Genomic DNA, 18,986 nt, shown 5'->3' with positions numbered 1-18,986 from the left:
TTGGCCGCTGCTCTGTCATTCTGAAGAGGGCTGTATAAACGCGTTGTGGAAGCAGGGGATCGGGGCCATGCAACCCCTGAGTTCTCGGCCAAGAGGTCTGCAAGCGCTTTTGAGTCCGCGGCGCCGGCTTTCCTGGTGTGGCCATCTTGCAAACCTGCAGCGGAAAGAAAGACCCTTGATCTTTGCCTAAATCTCTCTAATCCCTTTGCGGCCAGAGCGAACAGAGACCTGCCGGCGGCCGAGGGCATGGAGGCGGCAGAACTAGGGTTCATCCTTGGAGCTCTAGGTATTGTGTTCGCCGGCTCGTTTCCCGAACCTAAAATTAATTAGATTTGTCCCATTATTTATTTATTTTTATGTGTGGTTCACGAACACCGGAGATTAGTGGTGGTTTCATCCACATAAACTATTCAATCATATCCACGTGAAGGGATCACTTCCCACCAACTCAGTAGCAGAGCCTAACCCCAAGAACATCGAGGATAACTGACGATGTGACGTTCCATTACCGAGGTTCTTTAATGATGAGAACTCGAACAATTGAGCTAATCCTTGGGGCTATTAGAGTTTTCCCATTCAGAAAGATCAATGAGAAATTTGATATCCTGATTTAATATCTATACACTTATATATTGAAGGAAAATCCCTAAAGAAAGGGATGGAAACCCATTATATTGTCTTCCCATACTTTGGTTTGTTTCACGATACCTAGAATCCACGTGAAATGCTTTTGGGTGCAGGTATGAATGCTTTATGGAGATACTAAAGAGGGGATCCAAAGATCATTGGCACTTGATCATCCAAGGTTCTAATATGTTTTTCTCTAAAGTATCTACGCTAGAGAACTTCTTCCCACTATTTATATTTTACTTGTCACATATCTTCATAAAGAGCTTGGCTCCCTTTGCTTGATTAGAAAATATAGGATCTATTATTTCCAAATAACATCTATTTAAGGGAGCATGAACTTCTTTCCACTATTTATATTTTACTTGTCACATATCTCCATAAAGGCATGGCTCCCTTTGCTTGATTAGACAATATAGGATCTATTATTTCCAAATAACATCTATTTAAGGGACCATGAACTATTTTATAGTTGACTAGATGGAATTTATTTTTCTTTTCTTCCTTGCCATATGAATATTTTAATCTCTAAATTCGTAAAGATTGTGTGAAATGCGTTGGCAGTGTGATATTAAAAAACTTTGTATTTGTTTTACACTTCCAAATTTATTTCTGGTTGGAAACCGTTGTGCACTTGCAGCATAATATTTTTTCCTATAAATAGAAAGGTAAAATGTTATTTAGTTATATGTTGGTTGTAATTTTGAAATGCAAGTTTCTTTGCACTAATGAAGAATTGTATGGAACTTAATTGGCTTGATCAGACACCTGTTTTACACCTCAGCAAGATCTGTCGTGCTTTGTCCTCTGCTTTGTCCTTGGTGAGAGTTCACCATAATCCCCCGATTTCATTTAATTGGTGCATGATCAATTCTCAATTTACCCAATAATGGTCTTCCATAAAAAAAGATACAAAGCAATATGCTCATAAAAAGACACATTCCAATTGTAAAAATGGGTAGTTTCTAGAAAAACAACCTCCACACAAACCCTCCACCCAACCCTTTTGCTCTGCATTACCTTCCACCCAACCCTTTTGCTTTACATTTCTTTTCATGAGCATGAAACTTTTCTAATGAATGTTTGCAATGTAATGTCTGAAATTATTTTTCAATAGTCTGAGAATGGAATTTTTCTTATTAGTGTTTCCAATGTGAAATCAGAAATTGTTTTTCTTATTGGATTTAATTGTACTAGAGAGACATCATTTCTTTTTCTACATAATTAATTTAAATTTGTTGTGTTGTTGAAAACAATTGACTCTATTGCATCTGTGTTGTTGAGTTGTAGAATCAAATTAGAGATAAGGTTCAACCTATATTCTTTTCCCGGATTAAACTAGGATGAAGAATTTCTAGTTTAAGCTTATGATAAAAATGAAAGCTTGTAAGGGATTGCAAATGGTTATTTTTGGGGAAATGTTGGTATATAAAATTGTGCAAAACTTGATTATTATTTTTAAATTCTATATTTATAATTAAACAGGGGAAGTTTTTTTTATTACAAATTTTGTGTGTTAAAAATGAATATTGTCGTCATTATCATTACATTGAATGTAGCTAAAAGTATTGAGTTATTTGCATTTTATAAATAAAAATTTATGAGTATTTGTGTTATTAAGAGGATTTTTGAAATTAGGTAGCTGATTTCTAATTCTAAAATTTTGTTGTGAGCATGCATCAATGGGTTCTATTCTTGACAAGATGATCTTCCCAAACTTCGGTGTATCTTTGCACCTTTAAAGACAATTGCTAATATGTACCAAGATAATTAAATAAAAAACCTTATTCTGGTACGGCATGCAAACTAAACTACAACATTGCGTTTTCTGTTTTATGGATTTATTGGACACCGAGAGTAGATTATTTGTTTATTTACATCAAACAACCAATTAACCTAAACTACCTTCTTAAATGTTTGTGAGCTTGTTCCTCTAGTAACTTATATTGTTGATTAGAAATATGAGTAACTTAATTTTGAGGTGATGTACTTATTGAATGTGGCAGGGGCGCGGGCGTCGTCGTTGACGCTAATAAACCATTGCGAATGCACTGTATGGCCGGGATTCCAGGCGGGCGCGGGCACAGAGGAATCCAGCACGGGTTTCGAGGTGAGGCCCGGGCAGAGTATGACAGTTAAGCTCGTAGTGGATGGTCGGGCCGCGTGTGGAGAGGCACGTTGTGCACATTCGATGAGTACGGAAGATGGAAATGCGCCACCGGCCACTGCGGGGGGGTCGCTCCTGTGCAATGGCAACAGCGCGGAGCCCCCTGCGACGCTGGCGGAATTCACATTGAGCTAAGGAGATGACCATATGAGGCTGACGATCACATTTGTAAGTTTATGCGTGGGGGGTGGCTCCTGTGCAATGGCAACAACTCGGAGCCGCCTGCGTCGCTGGCGGAATTCATGTGGGAGATGGCTTTGTATCTTAAATATAAGTATAATGCATAATGCAGGTAATAAATCGATTATAAAATGATATTTAATATATAATTGGCTTATATTACTCAACATTTACTAGTTTAAAACAACTTACGGTTTAAGAAAAAGAGATGAACCATGATCTACTCTGAGCTTTATTTTCATTTATGAACATGGCAGGGATGGTACTGTGTATAACTACGTGGTTAATGACAGAAAAAATAATTTTCTGTGAAATAAAGATCCTGCATAAAAATACGTTAGCCAATCATAAAATTCAAACGGGTCAGGTCGATAAAAATACGTCCACCCAGAGAAAATAAAGTCACTCCATGCTACCTAACACAAAAGAGTGAATTCTGAATGACTCCGTTCTAGGTTTGACTACTCTGGTCTCAGCCCTCTATATAAAGGCCTCCAGTGTTCTTTCTTCCAGCGCAGAGAGCATTCCCCTCCTCTTCGATCTTGCGTATTAATTGCAGTTGTATTCTGTTTGAGATCATGGGTTTGCTTGACCGGAACCTCGTCTCCCAATATTCAAGATTGAGTTTCATAGACAGGCTCCTCTTCCTAGTAAGTATCACCATGAAATGAAATGTTGTAAATGTAGAATACTGAATGAATGAGGGGTTATGAACTTTGATGTTTCTCTTTTTTTCCTGATCTGCAGATTATACATTTGGTGGATCGATTCTACGCGTGGCATAGATTGCCTGTCTGCCTAGGACTCCTATACCTGGAGATAAGGCGGACATTGCACGAGCGTTATAATCTTATCAATGTGGGAAGTACGGCAGTGCAGGGAGGAAGATATAATGCAGTGGATAGAACTCCGGATGGAAGTTACGATGACCTGTTCTGTGCCGAAACAGGATGCCAAGGGGCGTTCTTTGGGCGAAACATGCTGCCTTCTCAGCATGATAAGGTCATTAAACCATCCCACCAAACGTTGTTTCTTTTTCACATGTCATTAATCTGATAACTAAATTACATGTGCATTTACTGAACAGTTGCTAAAGCCACATCCCATGGTAGTTGCTACCAAGCTGCTCTCTCGGAGGAAAATGGTAGATACAGGCAAACAATTTAACATGCTTGCTGCCACGTGGATCCAGTTCATGATTCATGACTGGGTCGATCACGTTGAAGACAAAGTATATGTAAGCAGAACGTTTTCAATCACCATTATCACAATTTTCAATGCAAATATCATAAATTATATAACATTAACTTTACCTTATTCAATATATATTTAGAGCGTATGCTCTCTGTTAAATTTCTCTCAGTATATTTTCTGGTATAATTTGACTAGAATTTTGTAGTGATTTTATTAGAATCATAAATTTGAAGAGTGCATTTTTTACAATCTTAGTGTTCTGAAGCTTTTCAGGGTGCCGGAATTATAGATAGTTAAAAAAAAAAAGTTTAAACAGATTTGATCACAGTTTTTTCCCATCTCAGAAATAGAAAACACCATATATTTTACGAGAAATTATATAACATTAACATTAATTCATGATTTTTCAGGTAGAGTTAAACGCCCCACGCAGCGTTGCACCGCAATGTCCGCTAACGAAATTCAAATTCTTCGAAAGCAAAGCAGTGCCTACTGGCAGTTGTGACATCAAAACAGGATCACGAAATAGGAGGACCGCCTGGTGGTAAGAAAACCTGCCTGGACTAAACGCTCTATCTCTCTATAAATCCTCTAAATTGTGAAGGTGTCTCACAATATATATAAATGTATATACTCTTGTCATGCTATACGTGAATAAACAGGGATGGGAGTGTAGTGTATGGAAACAACGCGAGTGAATCAAAAAAAGTAAGAACATTCAAAGATGGTAAGTTGAAGTTGGGGGACGATGGCCTTCTTCTTCACGACAAAGACGGAATTGCCCTCTCTGGAGATGTTCGTAATTCATGGGCAGGGGTGTCGGTTATGCAGGTTCTTTTTATCCAAGAACATAATTCCGTTTGCGACATGTTGAAGGTAATTATATTTTATTGCAGAAATTCTCAATAATCCAATCTAACTTATAGAATACTATGGATGTTACTTGACTATGACCATTGATTATTAAAGTTTTTCATTGAAATTCACATCTGGACCCTCAGCACTAAGATCAATCTCATTGCAGACTAATATAATTTGGTCAACTAATTTATAAATGCAGCTTCACTATATTGGTATGAGCGACGAGGATTTGTATCGCCATGCAAGATTAGTGACTTCAGCCGTGATAGCCAAGATCCACACCATTGACTGGACGGTGGAGCTCCTCAAAACGGACACCCTCCTTGCTGGAATGAACGCCAATTGGTACATATAATTACATATTGTTTTACACAGGTTGCAATCTTGAAATTTAAGGCAAAGGGCTAAAATATCAGAGCTAAAACATAAAGGAATTCGTATTTTTTATAAAATGTTTAAATACAGGCTTTCTTCTTATTAATGAACGAAGCTTTCACTATGTGCAGGTATGGGTTATTGGGTAAGAAGGTGAAGAACATCTTTGGTCACACTGGAAGTTCTCTTCTGAGCGGCTATATAGGAATGCCCAAGCCTCAGAATCATGGAGTCCCATACTCTCTCACTGAGGAATTTGTGGGTGTCTATCGAATGCACAGTCTGTTGCCAGACAGCATCCTCGTCAGAGACATTCATGGAACTCCATTGGACAACAAAACCCCTCCAATTCTCAAAGAGTGAGTTGAGTTTACAACATCAGTTAGATTGGAACTCTGTTCACATTCTGGTTATTTTGGAAGCAGTTTGAACATTAGACTATGATAAAAGCAAATATTAGTTAAATATCCGGTGTCATCCATTCATGTGACTCACAGGATAAAGATGAAGGAACTAATAGGAATTCCAGGAGAAGGAACGTTATCAGATATTGGTAAGGAATGTCACATTGTATCAATGGGGCATCAAGCCTGTGGGGCCCTTAATCTGTGGAACTACCCTGTATGGATGAGAGACATTATTGCTCAGGACCCCGATGGAAATGAGAGACCATATCCTGTAGACATGCCCGCACTGGAGAGTAAGAAATTTATTACTTTAGTTACTGGTTGCACTTCTTTTTTTTCTTCATGTTTTTTCTCTTTTAATTTCATCCTATTTTAAATTTGTTAAATTAAAACGTGAAGTAGCAGATTTGATAGAGTGTACTTTTTCAGTTTATCGTGATAGGGAGAGGAGCATAGCAAGATACAATGAATTCCGGCGGAATATGCTGATGATTCCCATCTCAAAATGGGAAGACCTCACAGACGATAAGGAGGAAATCCAAATGTTGAAAGAGGTCTATGATAACGACGTTGAACTTCTAGATCTACAGGTCGGCCTCATGGCAGAGAAGAAGATTAAAGGCTTTGCCATCAGCGAGACGGCCTTCTTTATCTTTTTGCTTATGGCATCACGGTGGGTAAATAAATCATTTCTCATTTTATAATATTCCATTCTTCAATAAAAAGCGCAAAATTTATCATTCCTTTAGTAAGATGCGTTTTGTGAATATATGTCGATTGCAGTCGATTGGAGGCAGATCACTTTTTCACGAGTGATTTCAAGAAAGAAGTGTATACGGAGGTTGGGATGGCATGGATAAACAACACAGAGGGCCTCAAAGACGTGCTGAAACGTCACCATCCAGAGTTGGTAGAGAAATGGATGAATTCATCGAGTGCATTTTCTGTGTGGAATGCGTCCCCGGAACCCAAGAACAACACGCCCCTCTATCTTCGTCTCTCTCTAGGTGTTACTGTGTGTCTCTGCATGATATTTATTGAGATGTGGTTCCTGAGGGCATGAGACCTCTGTATTCCCCGTTTCTTTCTTTCTTTCATTGTGTGTGTTTTACCTAAGCGCCAATTACCTGTTTCATTGTGTTGCATTTTTGTTGCTAGTGCTGGTGTTGAATAAAGAAATGCATTGTTGCAAGTGCGGTTGTTGAATAAAGAAATGTATTGTACTCCCCTTTCTTGGAGACATTGTAAAAAGTTTCGGTGAGTGTAATCGGGGCAATAAACTAGTGTTGACTAGATAAATGAAAGAACTAGTTATGTGTACATCGTGGGATCCACTCACTCTGAATTTAAATTTGTCATTTTCTTCAAATTAGTAATCATGGGTGTGGCCATTGGTTTTCAACCCTCCATCTAAAACCTCTTCGCATACTTTCCCACCTAACGAAAAACTCCCATGGTCTCTACCAAACCACCAACCCTAAGCACTAATGCATCATCGTGGTATCATTCATCTTGAATTCAATTGCCATGTTGGGCTACTCTACACCTATTAAAAAAAAAAAATCATATACACACAACACCAAGGTAAATAGATAGGTATGAACAAATATGTAATACAAGTTAAGAGTTTGTTTCACTTTTGGTGAAGCCCATAATGTGTAAACATGCATCAATCATAGAATAATATGTTTTTAATGCCCACTAGAGTCCATATAAGGAGTGATTAAGCCTACACGCATTGGAATCCCTCCCATTTGCCTCAAATCCCTGATATTTCTCTATGGACTCTTCTTCCCCAATGATCCCATTAAGGAAAGGCGTCATCTTTAGGGAGCAAAACCAAATAGTGGAAAATCTCGTGACATATGCTTCCTATTTAACCACAATACCATAATTGATCCCATGTTAAAGCAACACCCTAAGGTGCTCTTCCTCTCTACAACAATGCCTACCCAATCTGAGAAATAACCATGCAACTTCACTTAAACATCTCCAACATATCTAAGACCATACTCTAGTGTGCTCCTCAAATATCGAAGCACATATTTTGTTGCTACATGATGCTCCTGTCTTACCTCCACCACAAACTAACTCAAGGTGTCGAGTACAAAACATATGTTGGCCTAGTGTTGACCAAATAAATCAAGGAACTTAATAGTTCTGTGCACATCATGGGATCCACCAACTCCGAATCTAAAGTTTCCATTTTCTTCAAATTAGTGATCATGGATGTGGCCGTTGGTTTTCAATCCTCCATCTAAAACTTATTTAGAATTTGAATTGCATTGTTATCCTACCTAAGGAAGACCTCCCATAGTCTCTACCAAACCACCAACCCCAGGAACTAATGCATCATCATAGTATCATTCATCTACCGAATTCAGCTACCACATGTATGAAGTCATTTACATACAACACTAAAGTAAATATTTCAGTATGAACAAATATGTAGTATAAGTTAAGAATCTGTTTCACTTTTGGTGAAGCCATAATCTGTAAATATGCATCAATCCTAGAATACCATGCTTTTGATGCCCACTCGAGTCCATATAAGGAATTCTTTAACCTACACAAATGGGAATCCATCCCATTTACCTCAAAGCCTTGAGGTTGCTCTATGTACACTTCTTACCGAATGATCCCATTAAGGAATTTGTCATCACATCCAACTAATGTATTTCCACACCATAAATGAAACCAAGGATGCAACAACTATAATAGAAGTGTACTTGGCGACTAGAGCAAATTTCTCCCCATAGTTGACTCCCTTTCTCTCAAAGAACCCTCTGACCACAAACCTCACCTTGAACTTCTCAATGCTACCATATACAACATGCTCGATCTTGTAGAGCCACCAGGAACTTAGAGTTGTCTTCCCTTTTGGTCTTGGTATTATGTGCCAAAAATCATTCTTCATGATGGAGCTGTGCTCCTCCACACAACATGTTTCCATACATATTGTTATATTGCCTCTTGAAAACTAGAACAATTGGAATATATAATGCTTCTCATCAATGTCATATAGTTTGGAAACTTCTTTAAAGGACTGTTCTCTCTAAAAGTGCTACTACGACTCTCACCATGCTCATGAGAATCCATCAATGTTTGATTGAACCATTGAGGTATCCTAATAGAAGTAGAATGAGCTCATGGATTCCTCTCTTCAGTTGAAGACTATTGTACTACCTTAGAAATCAGTGATGACCCTCACTCAACCTTTGAATAGTAGATTGCTTGTTATCCTATGTCTCATAATATGATAATGATTAAATTCATTATCATTTTAGAATTATTATTATATGATGTAACAAAAATATTATTGATATTTTATCATTATTATAAAATTATTTTAACAATAATATTAATCTATTTAAGAGATAAAAAATGTGTAGGGCCTTTAAGCTTTGTTTGCTTTATGTAGATAAGAAATGACAAGATGTTAATTTATGTTTTATCGACTTATGGCGTCTTTTCTTTTTCTAATTTTTTTAAAAATAGGGTTATATGGTGTATGTGGGATTTTTGGACCTATTAATATCATGGATTGAAGGCCATTGGTTCTTCATCCTCTTGACCAATTGGTAGGGGGGCAAGAATCTAGGCAAACTATTTTTTATATAAATAAAAGTTTTATATTTATCTCATTACCAATTATTTCTACTCAAAGTAAATGTAGGGAAGGGTGCTAATAATCTCAATGATTTTATTTCTCTCTTCCTAGTTTTGAAATTATCACCTCTTCCATGATTTGGTACTCTTAGAGTATATGGAGATTTTGGACTTGTCATGAACCATGTATCTAGCAACATCCAACAACACAATATCAACTTAAGGCCATTTGCAAACCATATTCATTATATTGTTGGATTATTTCTTCAAATAGAATTTTCATGTATCTTTAGGGAATGGAACCGAATAGTGGACAAGCTCTGTAAGGAAGGCACTATGTTACCTACAAATAATACCACACTATTTGAATTCGATGATCAGTGAGCACAAATTCATAGTAAATTCATGGTTCAAGACTTTAAAGAATGTTATGCAATAAGATGAACTAGCATCTATCTCAACTAAAGGGTGCATCTCCCTTGAATAAATGAGCCAAATATTGAAGAGGATGCACCCCCCCACAAGGGGGAATCTTTTTATGAGCATTGAATATTTGAAATATTTAACTAACAAAAACCTATCACCCCATTACATCATCTAGAAATAAGTTGAAGGGAGATATTGACTACCACATATCCCTATATCCATTTGGATTCTTTCTCACAACAAAATCTTTACTCATGGAGATCTACATAAACAAGGATTCCATGGACCCTCGCTTTGACACATATGAAAATGAAAGAGGAATTAGTAGAGAAGTTATTTTTTGAGAGTTAGTTCATTGCAAAGGTGTGGAGGACAGGAATGAAATATCTTGTAAAACTCATTCACCCACGCAAGATACAAGAGAAATTTAATTGACTTAAATAAATCACTATGCTAGTTCTATGCATAAGAAACCTATTTTTAAGTGTTATTTTATGATGTTACTGAAGTTCTCAATGTGGAAATATAGATATTGTAATTTTCCTTCCTAAATTTTCAATCTTAGGGTTTATATTCCTAGGGTTTAATATTAATCGTTGGCTAAACATCCTCACCATGATCAATAGAAACCAGGCTTTACCGTAATCCATCTCGGATCACTAGGCAACATAATGAACATGTAATAACAAGCTTTACCATGACCTCCACCAGATCACTAGGTAAAAACAAGCATGGACACAGATAAAATATTTCAATGTGCATGTTTATTAAAATATTTCAATGTCAAATATGTATATATTTACGCCGATAGGCATCCCTCCTATTGGAGTTGGGCACTTTAATCATTTTCTTAATTAATCTTTTTGATCAGATGGCCCAAATTCAATGATGCCAGTATATTCTCGTAGTCTTCATTAAATAAATGAATGAAATTCGCAATAGTAACTTTCTTGAATATCTAAATCATGTGATTAAACCATGTTTAAATTAAAAATTTACAAACCTTCATTAAAAATTTACCATACCATTTGTTAGTCGCCACCTATTATGATTAAGATGAAGTGGAAAGATTAAAAATGGTTGTGAAATGTACGAATCGCCATCACCATCCGTTTCAATTACGTTAGGAACACCAACAGTTTCAATTCTCCTATACGAAACATGGCCAGAGGGATGTAAGACATTGATTTACCGTGGCAATCACTAATAGTTTCAATTTCATATAGCCATCACTTACCGTTTCAATTGGCCTCCTCCATGCAGATAACCACACATTAGATGAAGCTTCACTTGAGGGATGTAACATAGTGTATGTGCCGAAAATGTAAGATAGTGTATGTCGGGAACTATGTCGGGAACTGTTCTTTTGGAGGAGAAAATTTGGCAGAGGGATAGCATGAACACGATGGAGTAGCATGCGAGATTGAAACACCTCAAGTCTCAAGTCATGGTAAGTCATATCGTTCAATATTTTTACATTGTACATTGTATACGTCTATATGAAATTTGATAAAAATAATATTGAGATTACTACAGATCCATGGTACCAAGTTGGCCTTGTTCTGATAACATCACTCAACAGTACGTATGCATTGGGGTATTCAGGGATCGTCATGGTTCCCTTGGTTTGAGTAGGGTCACCTTAGGATTGATAGCAGTAACCTTCATATCACTCTATGCAAACACCCTCCTAGTGCATCTCCACGAAACTGGAGGCATCTGACATAGTCGATACAGAGACCTAGCTGGTCACATTTATGGTAAATTTCTTTTACAGTCACCCATCCCATTCAATATAGTACTTGCTTGTTACTTTCATCAAATCAACATCTCCATACTTGCACATAATCACTTCTTCTTTTCATATCGATTGTGATTGTAAATTTTCCCAAGTAGGAAAAGGTATTACTTGACATGGACTCTACAATATATCAATTTATTCATGATCACCACTGGATTTATCATTTTGGCTAGACAAGCTTTACAGGTAGCTCCCTACTCTTATACTTAATTACCTCCTATCCCCAATCCATGCTTCCCTACTTTGACATGCAACAATTCCTTATTAATTATCTATTTTTCATCTCTTCTAATTGACTGTTGTGCAGGAAATATATAATTTACACAAGAATGAAGCTACCATGCTGAAGCTACCTTCATGCATCACAATTATAGGAATCATTTGTAGCATTTTTTCATTTGGCATTTCCCACTTATCATCTCTGAGGTTGTGGCTCGGTGTTTTAGCATTCTTAAGTTGCATTTATATCATTGCTACTATGGATTATCTATATGCGACGATATCTCTCTTTTCTTTTAACCAGGATACATCTCACTTATGATGCTTACATATCTTCTGGTTCATGGTCCTTGTCAAGTTGGGTATTAAAACAATTGCTTGGAGCAAAATCTTAATTTTCTACTTTGGATATGTAGGTCTCAATAGCCCAGCTAGAGATTATGAGACTTCAAGTTCAGGTTCAAGTAAAGGAAGAATGTTTAGAACAATTGGTGGTACAACAAATCTCATTTTTGCATTTAATTTAGGAATGCTTCCAGAAATACAGGTATAGAAAAAGTTTCGTTTAATGATATGACTAGCGCATAGAAAAAAGAAGGTTCTAGTCTTTTTTTTAAACGCTCTCCCAAAACTTATTACTTCTCTGCCATTTATCTTCTCTCGAAAGATCCAATGGTTCACGGTAGATTTCGAGTTGAAAAGACACATGGGGGTTAACCGCCTGATAAAGTGGTTTCCCCACACTCCTTCGCTACTACGTGTCCTCCGATTTGTGGAATCGGAGCCAAAACTCTCGATACCACTTACCACTGCTTTGCCGCCCGAAATACCACTCCAGGTTATAAACCCTAATGGAATGGTTGTAGATATGTGGAAGCCCCATGTATGAGTTTCAGGATACAAAGTTCGGAAGGAGCAATGAGAGTGTGTATTCTATTTGCAATTGGATAGTGTGGGCTCTGCTTCCATTTGTGGGTGATTTTATGAATATTATTGGTGCACTAAGCATGATACCATTAACATTTGTGTTGGAAAACCATACGTATATTAAAGTGAAGGGAAAGGATTTGAGTTCATTAGGGAAGACGTGGCATTAGGCGAACGTATGTTTTTTCGCCTTGTTATCCATGATAGCAACTATGGTAGCTTTCCGATTCATGGTTATTGACTCCAGAGCATACCATGTCTTCGCTGATCTGTGATCATACGTGTAACTATATAATTATAGTTGCTATATTCGTGTGTGCAGGATATTCATTCAATTCCAAATCTCACTGGAGGTATTCAACTAATTGTTGGTAACAGTCATAAGAATCATTAAGTTGCTCACTAACAACTTATTTCAATGCAACAATGTCACATACTTTCATAAAATCCTTAAATAGAGTTTCATTAAGCATATAAAATCCCCCCAACTCAAATAAATATGACATAAATAGAATAAAAGGCCCAAAAATCCAACATATATTTATGACATAAGTAGAACAAAAAGCCCAAAAATCCAACATATAATCTTATTAATATAAATTGCTCACATACTTTCATAAAATATTTAAATAGCATTTCATTAAGCATATAAAATCCCCACAACTCAAATAAACATGACATAAAATAGAATTAAAAGCCTAAAAAATCAATATCTAATCTTATAAATATGAAATTCATGAAATAAGTGCCCACAACTATGTGTTAAGAAAAAAATATAGTAAAATCACTTGCAAGCTAGAGATTTTTGTCATCAAAAGTCTATGGTATACCATATCTCACGACCATGCATTCATAGTCTTGTAAATACTCTATACAACAAGACCTAAACTTTATGTAGAAGCTAAATTAATAAAAGTTGCTAATCAAACATGAATGCCAAGAAAACACTATAATTTTGTAGTGATAAAAATATTTGTCTCCACATTAAAAAATATAGTTTGATTAGTAGAATAATTTCCAAGATTGTGAAGAACACAAATAACCAATATATACATGTATTAATCCTTTTATGTATGACCTTTCGTTTCTAATTTTAACCAGATCCAATTTGTATTTCTTGATCAATAACTTTTTTTATTATATGTATATATATATATATATATATATATATATATATATATATATATATATATCTGACCTAGGTACAAAAAAAATAAATAATATATAACATGTTTAAAATTAATTTAGATTCAATTTATATTTGTTGATAATAACTTTTTTAAAAGAAAAAATGACATATTAAAATTTTCACACTTATTAATTTTTGCAAAAGTTAACAATTATATTTACATTTTTTCCATAAGATTTTCATTTTAATTATATATGGTTTCATTACTTAATGCATGAATGTCTTCATATATAACTATTGTTGTAATTGGTATAAAGCTTATTATTTCAATGATATTTTATCAATACTTATTTTCAAAAAACTTATATGGATTTGTCACATTAATAATTAATGCATACAAATCTATATCATTCATGGTCAACCATGGTCCAATGTTGCATTGTGACAAAGATTGTCTCTATATGAAAATCAACCATGGTCAATGATGAACAACCATGTTTATTTTAGGGTTTATAATATTTATTCAAACGTCACATTGTCACATAGATTGTATATAAAAATAAATCATGGTCAATTACACTCAACCATGGTCAATATGAAAATAAACCATCGTCGAACATGGTCAGCCATGGTCCAACATCACATTGTGAAAAAACTGTCTCAACATAAAAATCAACCATGGTAGACCATTGTCGACCATGGTCAACCATGTTTCAATGTCACATTTTGACGAAGATTGTCTCAATGTGAAAATCATCCATGGTCAATCATTGTCAACTATGGTCAACCATGGTCAATAATCATGTTCACATTGTGACAAAGATTGTCTCTTTGTCTAACATCACATTGTGATAAAGATTGTCTCAATATGATAATCAACCATGGTCAATCATCGTCAACCATGGCCATTCATGGTCAAACATGTTCCAATATCACATTATAAGAAATATTGTCTCAATATGAAAATTAGCCATGTCAACCATCTTCAATCATGGTCTACCATGGTCAAATGTCGCATTGTGACAAATATTGTCTCAAATGAAAATCAATCATGGTCAATCGTGGTCAACCATGGCCAATATGAAAATCATCCATGGTCCAACATGCCATTGTCACAAAGATGTCTCAATGTGAAAATAAACCATTCTTAATCATGGTCACATTGTGACGAAGATGGTCTCTTGGTCCAATGTCACATTATGAAAACCATGGTCATCCATGGTCAAACATGGTACAATGTCATATTGGGACAAAGATTGTCTCAATATGAAAATCAACCATGGTCATCCATGGTCCAACATCACACTACGACAAATATTTTCTCAATATGAAAATCAATCATGTTTAATCATGATCCAACATCGCATTTGCAAAAGATTATGTCAATATGAAAATCAACCATTGTCAACGATAGTCAACCATGTTTATTTTAAGGTTTTTAATATTTATCTTAGGGTTTATATACCTTGGGTTTATAATATTAAACCCTTGGGTTTAATATTATTCCCTTGGGTTATAATCCCTTGCGTTTTTAGTATTAATCCATTGTATTTATTAGTCCCTTAGGTTTATAATATTAATCCTAAGGTTTTATAATATTAATCCTAAGGTTTATAATATCAATCTTAGGGTTTATATTCCTAGGGTTTAATATTAATCGTTGGGTCTAATGTTATTCCCTTCAGTTTATAATCCCTCAGGTTTTTAATATTAGTCCAATGCTTTTAGTAATCGCTTTGGTTTATAATATTGATGCTAGGGTTTTGATATTAATCATAGGGTTTGCATTCCTAGGGATTAATATTAAACCTATGGTTTATAACATTAATCTTATGGTTTAATTAATCTCTTTAGTTTATAATCCCCTTAGCTTTATTAATATTAGGGTTTATGTTCTTAGGATATAATATTAATCATAAGGTTTAATGTTATTCCCTTGGGTTTTTCATATTAATCGCTCGGGTTTATTAATCAGATAGTTCTCTTTGTCCAATGTCACATTGTGACAAAGGTTGTATCAATATGAAAATAAACAATTTTCAACCATCATCAACCATGGCAATTCATATTCGTGGTCCAACATCACAAGATTTGAGAAATATTGTCTCAATATGAAAACCAACCATGGTCAACCATTTTAAACCACATTTAACAATGGTTGTATATGCGGTTTTATTAATGGTCTACCATGGTCCAACATCTAACGCAGTGTTATCCCTACTTTACCCACATTATGCATGTAGACCTGTGCATAAACCATTTTCCCAGGAATAGATATGACCTACCAGGTCAAAACTTCATTAATAGTAATGGTTAAGGCCCTTTCCATTATCTCTCATGTGGAAACATATTAATAGACTAACCCAAAGTCTAAACCCTCATTATCGGGACTTTAATCACCCCTTAACCTTCATTCCCTTTAATATCGGGACTCATACAACTCCTCTAAGCCATTATTAAATCCTTATTCCGCACCATATACAAAACCCTCTTTTAAATTTGGGTTATAATTGTGCTTAACCTTAAAACCCTTATATCACACTTCAATCCATTATAAACCCTTTATAATTGATAACACATAAAACCACATACATCATACCCTTTTCTACCAATCCTCGATCTTTGCACAATCCCCGAGAATCACCTTTATCATAGTCGCTCATTGCCAGTTACCGTGGTCATAACACATACATACCTTTATCCCCCTCTGACTCTGATATGTGACTATCGAAACATTTGAATAACACTTTCACATAAAAGCCCTCGACACAACACTTTATAGAAATACAAAGGAAATACATTAAATTTCCGCTTTGAAACATATAAGCGGATCTCAAAATTTATGCATTCGCATTTATAAATATTGTCAGGTCCACTCATCGGCCTTCACATTATCCTCTTCCGTTGATCTCCTCCCATAGATCCAACGCTTTACATTGGCTTTGGGTTGCCAACATGCACGGGGTTTAACCGCCCGATAAAGCGGTTTCCCCACTTCGTTCGCTGCTATGTGTCAAACACTAAGTGGAATCGGGTGCTTGCTCTCCGATACCACTTACCATTCTTCGTCCACCTGATAATCCACTTACATTGTTTAAAAACCATTCCGACATGTATTACGAACCTGATGGGGTTCTAGGGTTGATTTGATAAGTTTTCGGTTCCGCTACATATCTCATGTCGCAATCGCTTCCTCCTTCTTCAAAGATTGTGATGCGATCCCAATGTTCCACTTTCTGCGATTTGATTCCGGCTATTGATTTGTGAGATCCAAAGGTTGTTGTTCAACGATAATTTACTCCTCCGCTACTCTGTTTACTTATGTTTTATGCTATTTCTTCATTGTATCAATGGTTTTGGGGTTTCTGCAGGTTTTGGTCCTTCACCTACTTACTGCGCACTCCACCTGCATCTATGATATGTAGAATACACTACTCACTCATAATTCACCATCGATGCTTAACAACACACTTATATATTAATATTAATATTGATTAATATGAATACCAACACTAATATTATTAATATTTATAAACGTTAATTTTACTATTAGTTATTAATATTTATAATTATTATTTATTAATATTCACACAATTTAATTAACAATATTAAAATTATTCTCAACCATGGTCAATCATGGTCAACCATGGTCAACATGAAAATCAACCATCGTCAATCATGGTCAGCCATGGTCCAACATCACATTGTGAAAGAATTGTCTCAACATAAAAATCAACAATGGTCAACCATTGTCGACCATGGTCAACCATGTTTCAACGTCGCATTTTGACGAAGATTGCCTCAATGTGAAAATCAACCATGGTCAATAATTGTCAACTACGGTCAACCATGGTTAATAATCATGTTCACATTGTGATGAAGATTGTCTCTTTGTCCAATGTCACATTGTGATAAAGATTGTCTCAATATGATAATCAACCATGGTCAATCATCGTCAACCATGGACATTCATGGTCAAACATGGTCCAACATAACATTATAAGAATTATTGTCTCAATATGAAAATCAGCCATGTCAACCATCTTCAATCATGGTCTACCATGGTCAAATGCCACATTGTGACAAATATTGTCTCAAATGAAAATCAATCATGGTTAATCGTGGTCAACCATGGTCAATATGAAAATTAACCATGGTCCAACGTCCCATTGTCACAAAGATGTCTCAATGTGAAAATCAACCATTCTTAATCATGGTCAACCATGGTCAATAATCATGGTCACATTGTGACGAAGATGGTCTCTTAGTCCAATGTCACATTATGAAAGCCATGGTCATCCATGGCCAAACATGGTACAACGTCACATTGGGACAAAGATTGTCTCAATATGAAAATCAACCATGGTTATCCACGGTTCAACATCACATTGCGACAATTATTTTCTCAATATGAAAATCAATCATGTTCAATCATGGTCCAACATCGCATTGACAAAGATTGTGTCAATATGAAAATCATAATATTAACAATCCCTATGGTTTATTGATCCATTAGGTTTATAATATTCATAGTCACGTGGGTTGATCAATCCGTTGGGTTTAAAAAATTAATTCCTATTAATCCCTTGCCATTTTTTATCCCTTTGGTTTCTAATATTTTCCCCTTTGGTTTCTAATATTTTCCCCTTGGGTTTATTAATTCCGAAGGGTTTATAATATCAAATTATTGGTTTTCTTCGTTCTTCAACTTTTTAATGTTAATAACTCATTGGGTTCATAATCCCTTGTGGTTTTAGTGTTAATCCCTTGGGTTTATTATATCAATCCCTTGGGTTCATTATTCCCTTGGGTTTATATTATTAGTCCCTTTTGTTTAATAATATTGCCTTAGGTCCATAATCCTTTGGGGTTTTAATATTAATCCCTTGGGTTTATAATATCAATTGCTTGGGTTTATTATTCCCGAGTCAAAAATGGTTTATTATAATGTCGACCATGGTCCAACATGGAATTGTGATAGGAATTGTCTCAATATGTAAATCAATGATGGTCGATCATGTTTATTTTAATGTTTATAATATTTTTCTTAAGGTTTATATACGT

At 35.5% G+C, this 18,986-nt stretch overlaps 2 protein-coding genes across 2 annotated transcripts in view; both read left to right on the top strand.

Moving 5' to 3' along the window:
• The first annotated feature begins 246 nt into the window (after window positions 1–246).
• On the top strand, window positions 247–2,929 carry LOC149154990 (thaumatin-like protein 1). Its single transcript, XM_089444281.1, has 2 exons — window positions 247–286; window positions 2,634–2,929. The coding sequence occupies exons 1-2, from the start codon at window positions 247–249 to the stop codon at window positions 2,927–2,929; spliced, it is 336 nt and encodes a 111-aa protein (XP_089300407.1).
• Window positions 2,930–3,552: 623 nt separating this feature from the next.
• LOC149154989 (alpha-dioxygenase PIOX-like) overlaps window positions 3,553–18,986 on the top strand; it is a 30,362-nt gene continuing 14,928 nt past the window's right edge. The window contains exons 1-10 of the mRNA XM_089444280.1: window positions 3,553–3,624; window positions 3,722–3,976; window positions 4,062–4,211; window positions 4,579–4,712; window positions 4,831–5,044; window positions 5,229–5,374; window positions 5,536–5,763; window positions 5,902–6,104; window positions 6,241–6,484; window positions 6,595–6,826. Coding sequence (XP_089300406.1) covers window positions 3,553–3,624; window positions 3,722–3,976; window positions 4,062–4,211; window positions 4,579–4,712; window positions 4,831–5,044; window positions 5,229–5,374; window positions 5,536–5,763; window positions 5,902–6,104; window positions 6,241–6,484; window positions 6,595–6,826 — 1,878 coding nt within the window. The remainder of the gene's footprint in view (window positions 3,625–3,721; window positions 3,977–4,061; window positions 4,212–4,578; window positions 4,713–4,830; window positions 5,045–5,228; window positions 5,375–5,535; window positions 5,764–5,901; window positions 6,105–6,240; window positions 6,485–6,594; window positions 6,827–18,986) is intronic.

The sequence above is a fragment of the Pinus tabuliformis genome, chromosome 9 (assembly GCF_031772625.1).
Source record: "Pinus tabuliformis cultivar Carrire ecotype Pingquan chromosome 9, CPIR1, whole genome shotgun sequence".
Taxonomy (NCBI): Eukaryota; Viridiplantae; Streptophyta; class Pinopsida; order Pinales; family Pinaceae; genus Pinus; species Pinus tabuliformis.
The sequence above is the reverse complement of the archived record's forward strand: the minus strand, read 5'-3'. Positions and strand labels throughout refer to the sequence as shown.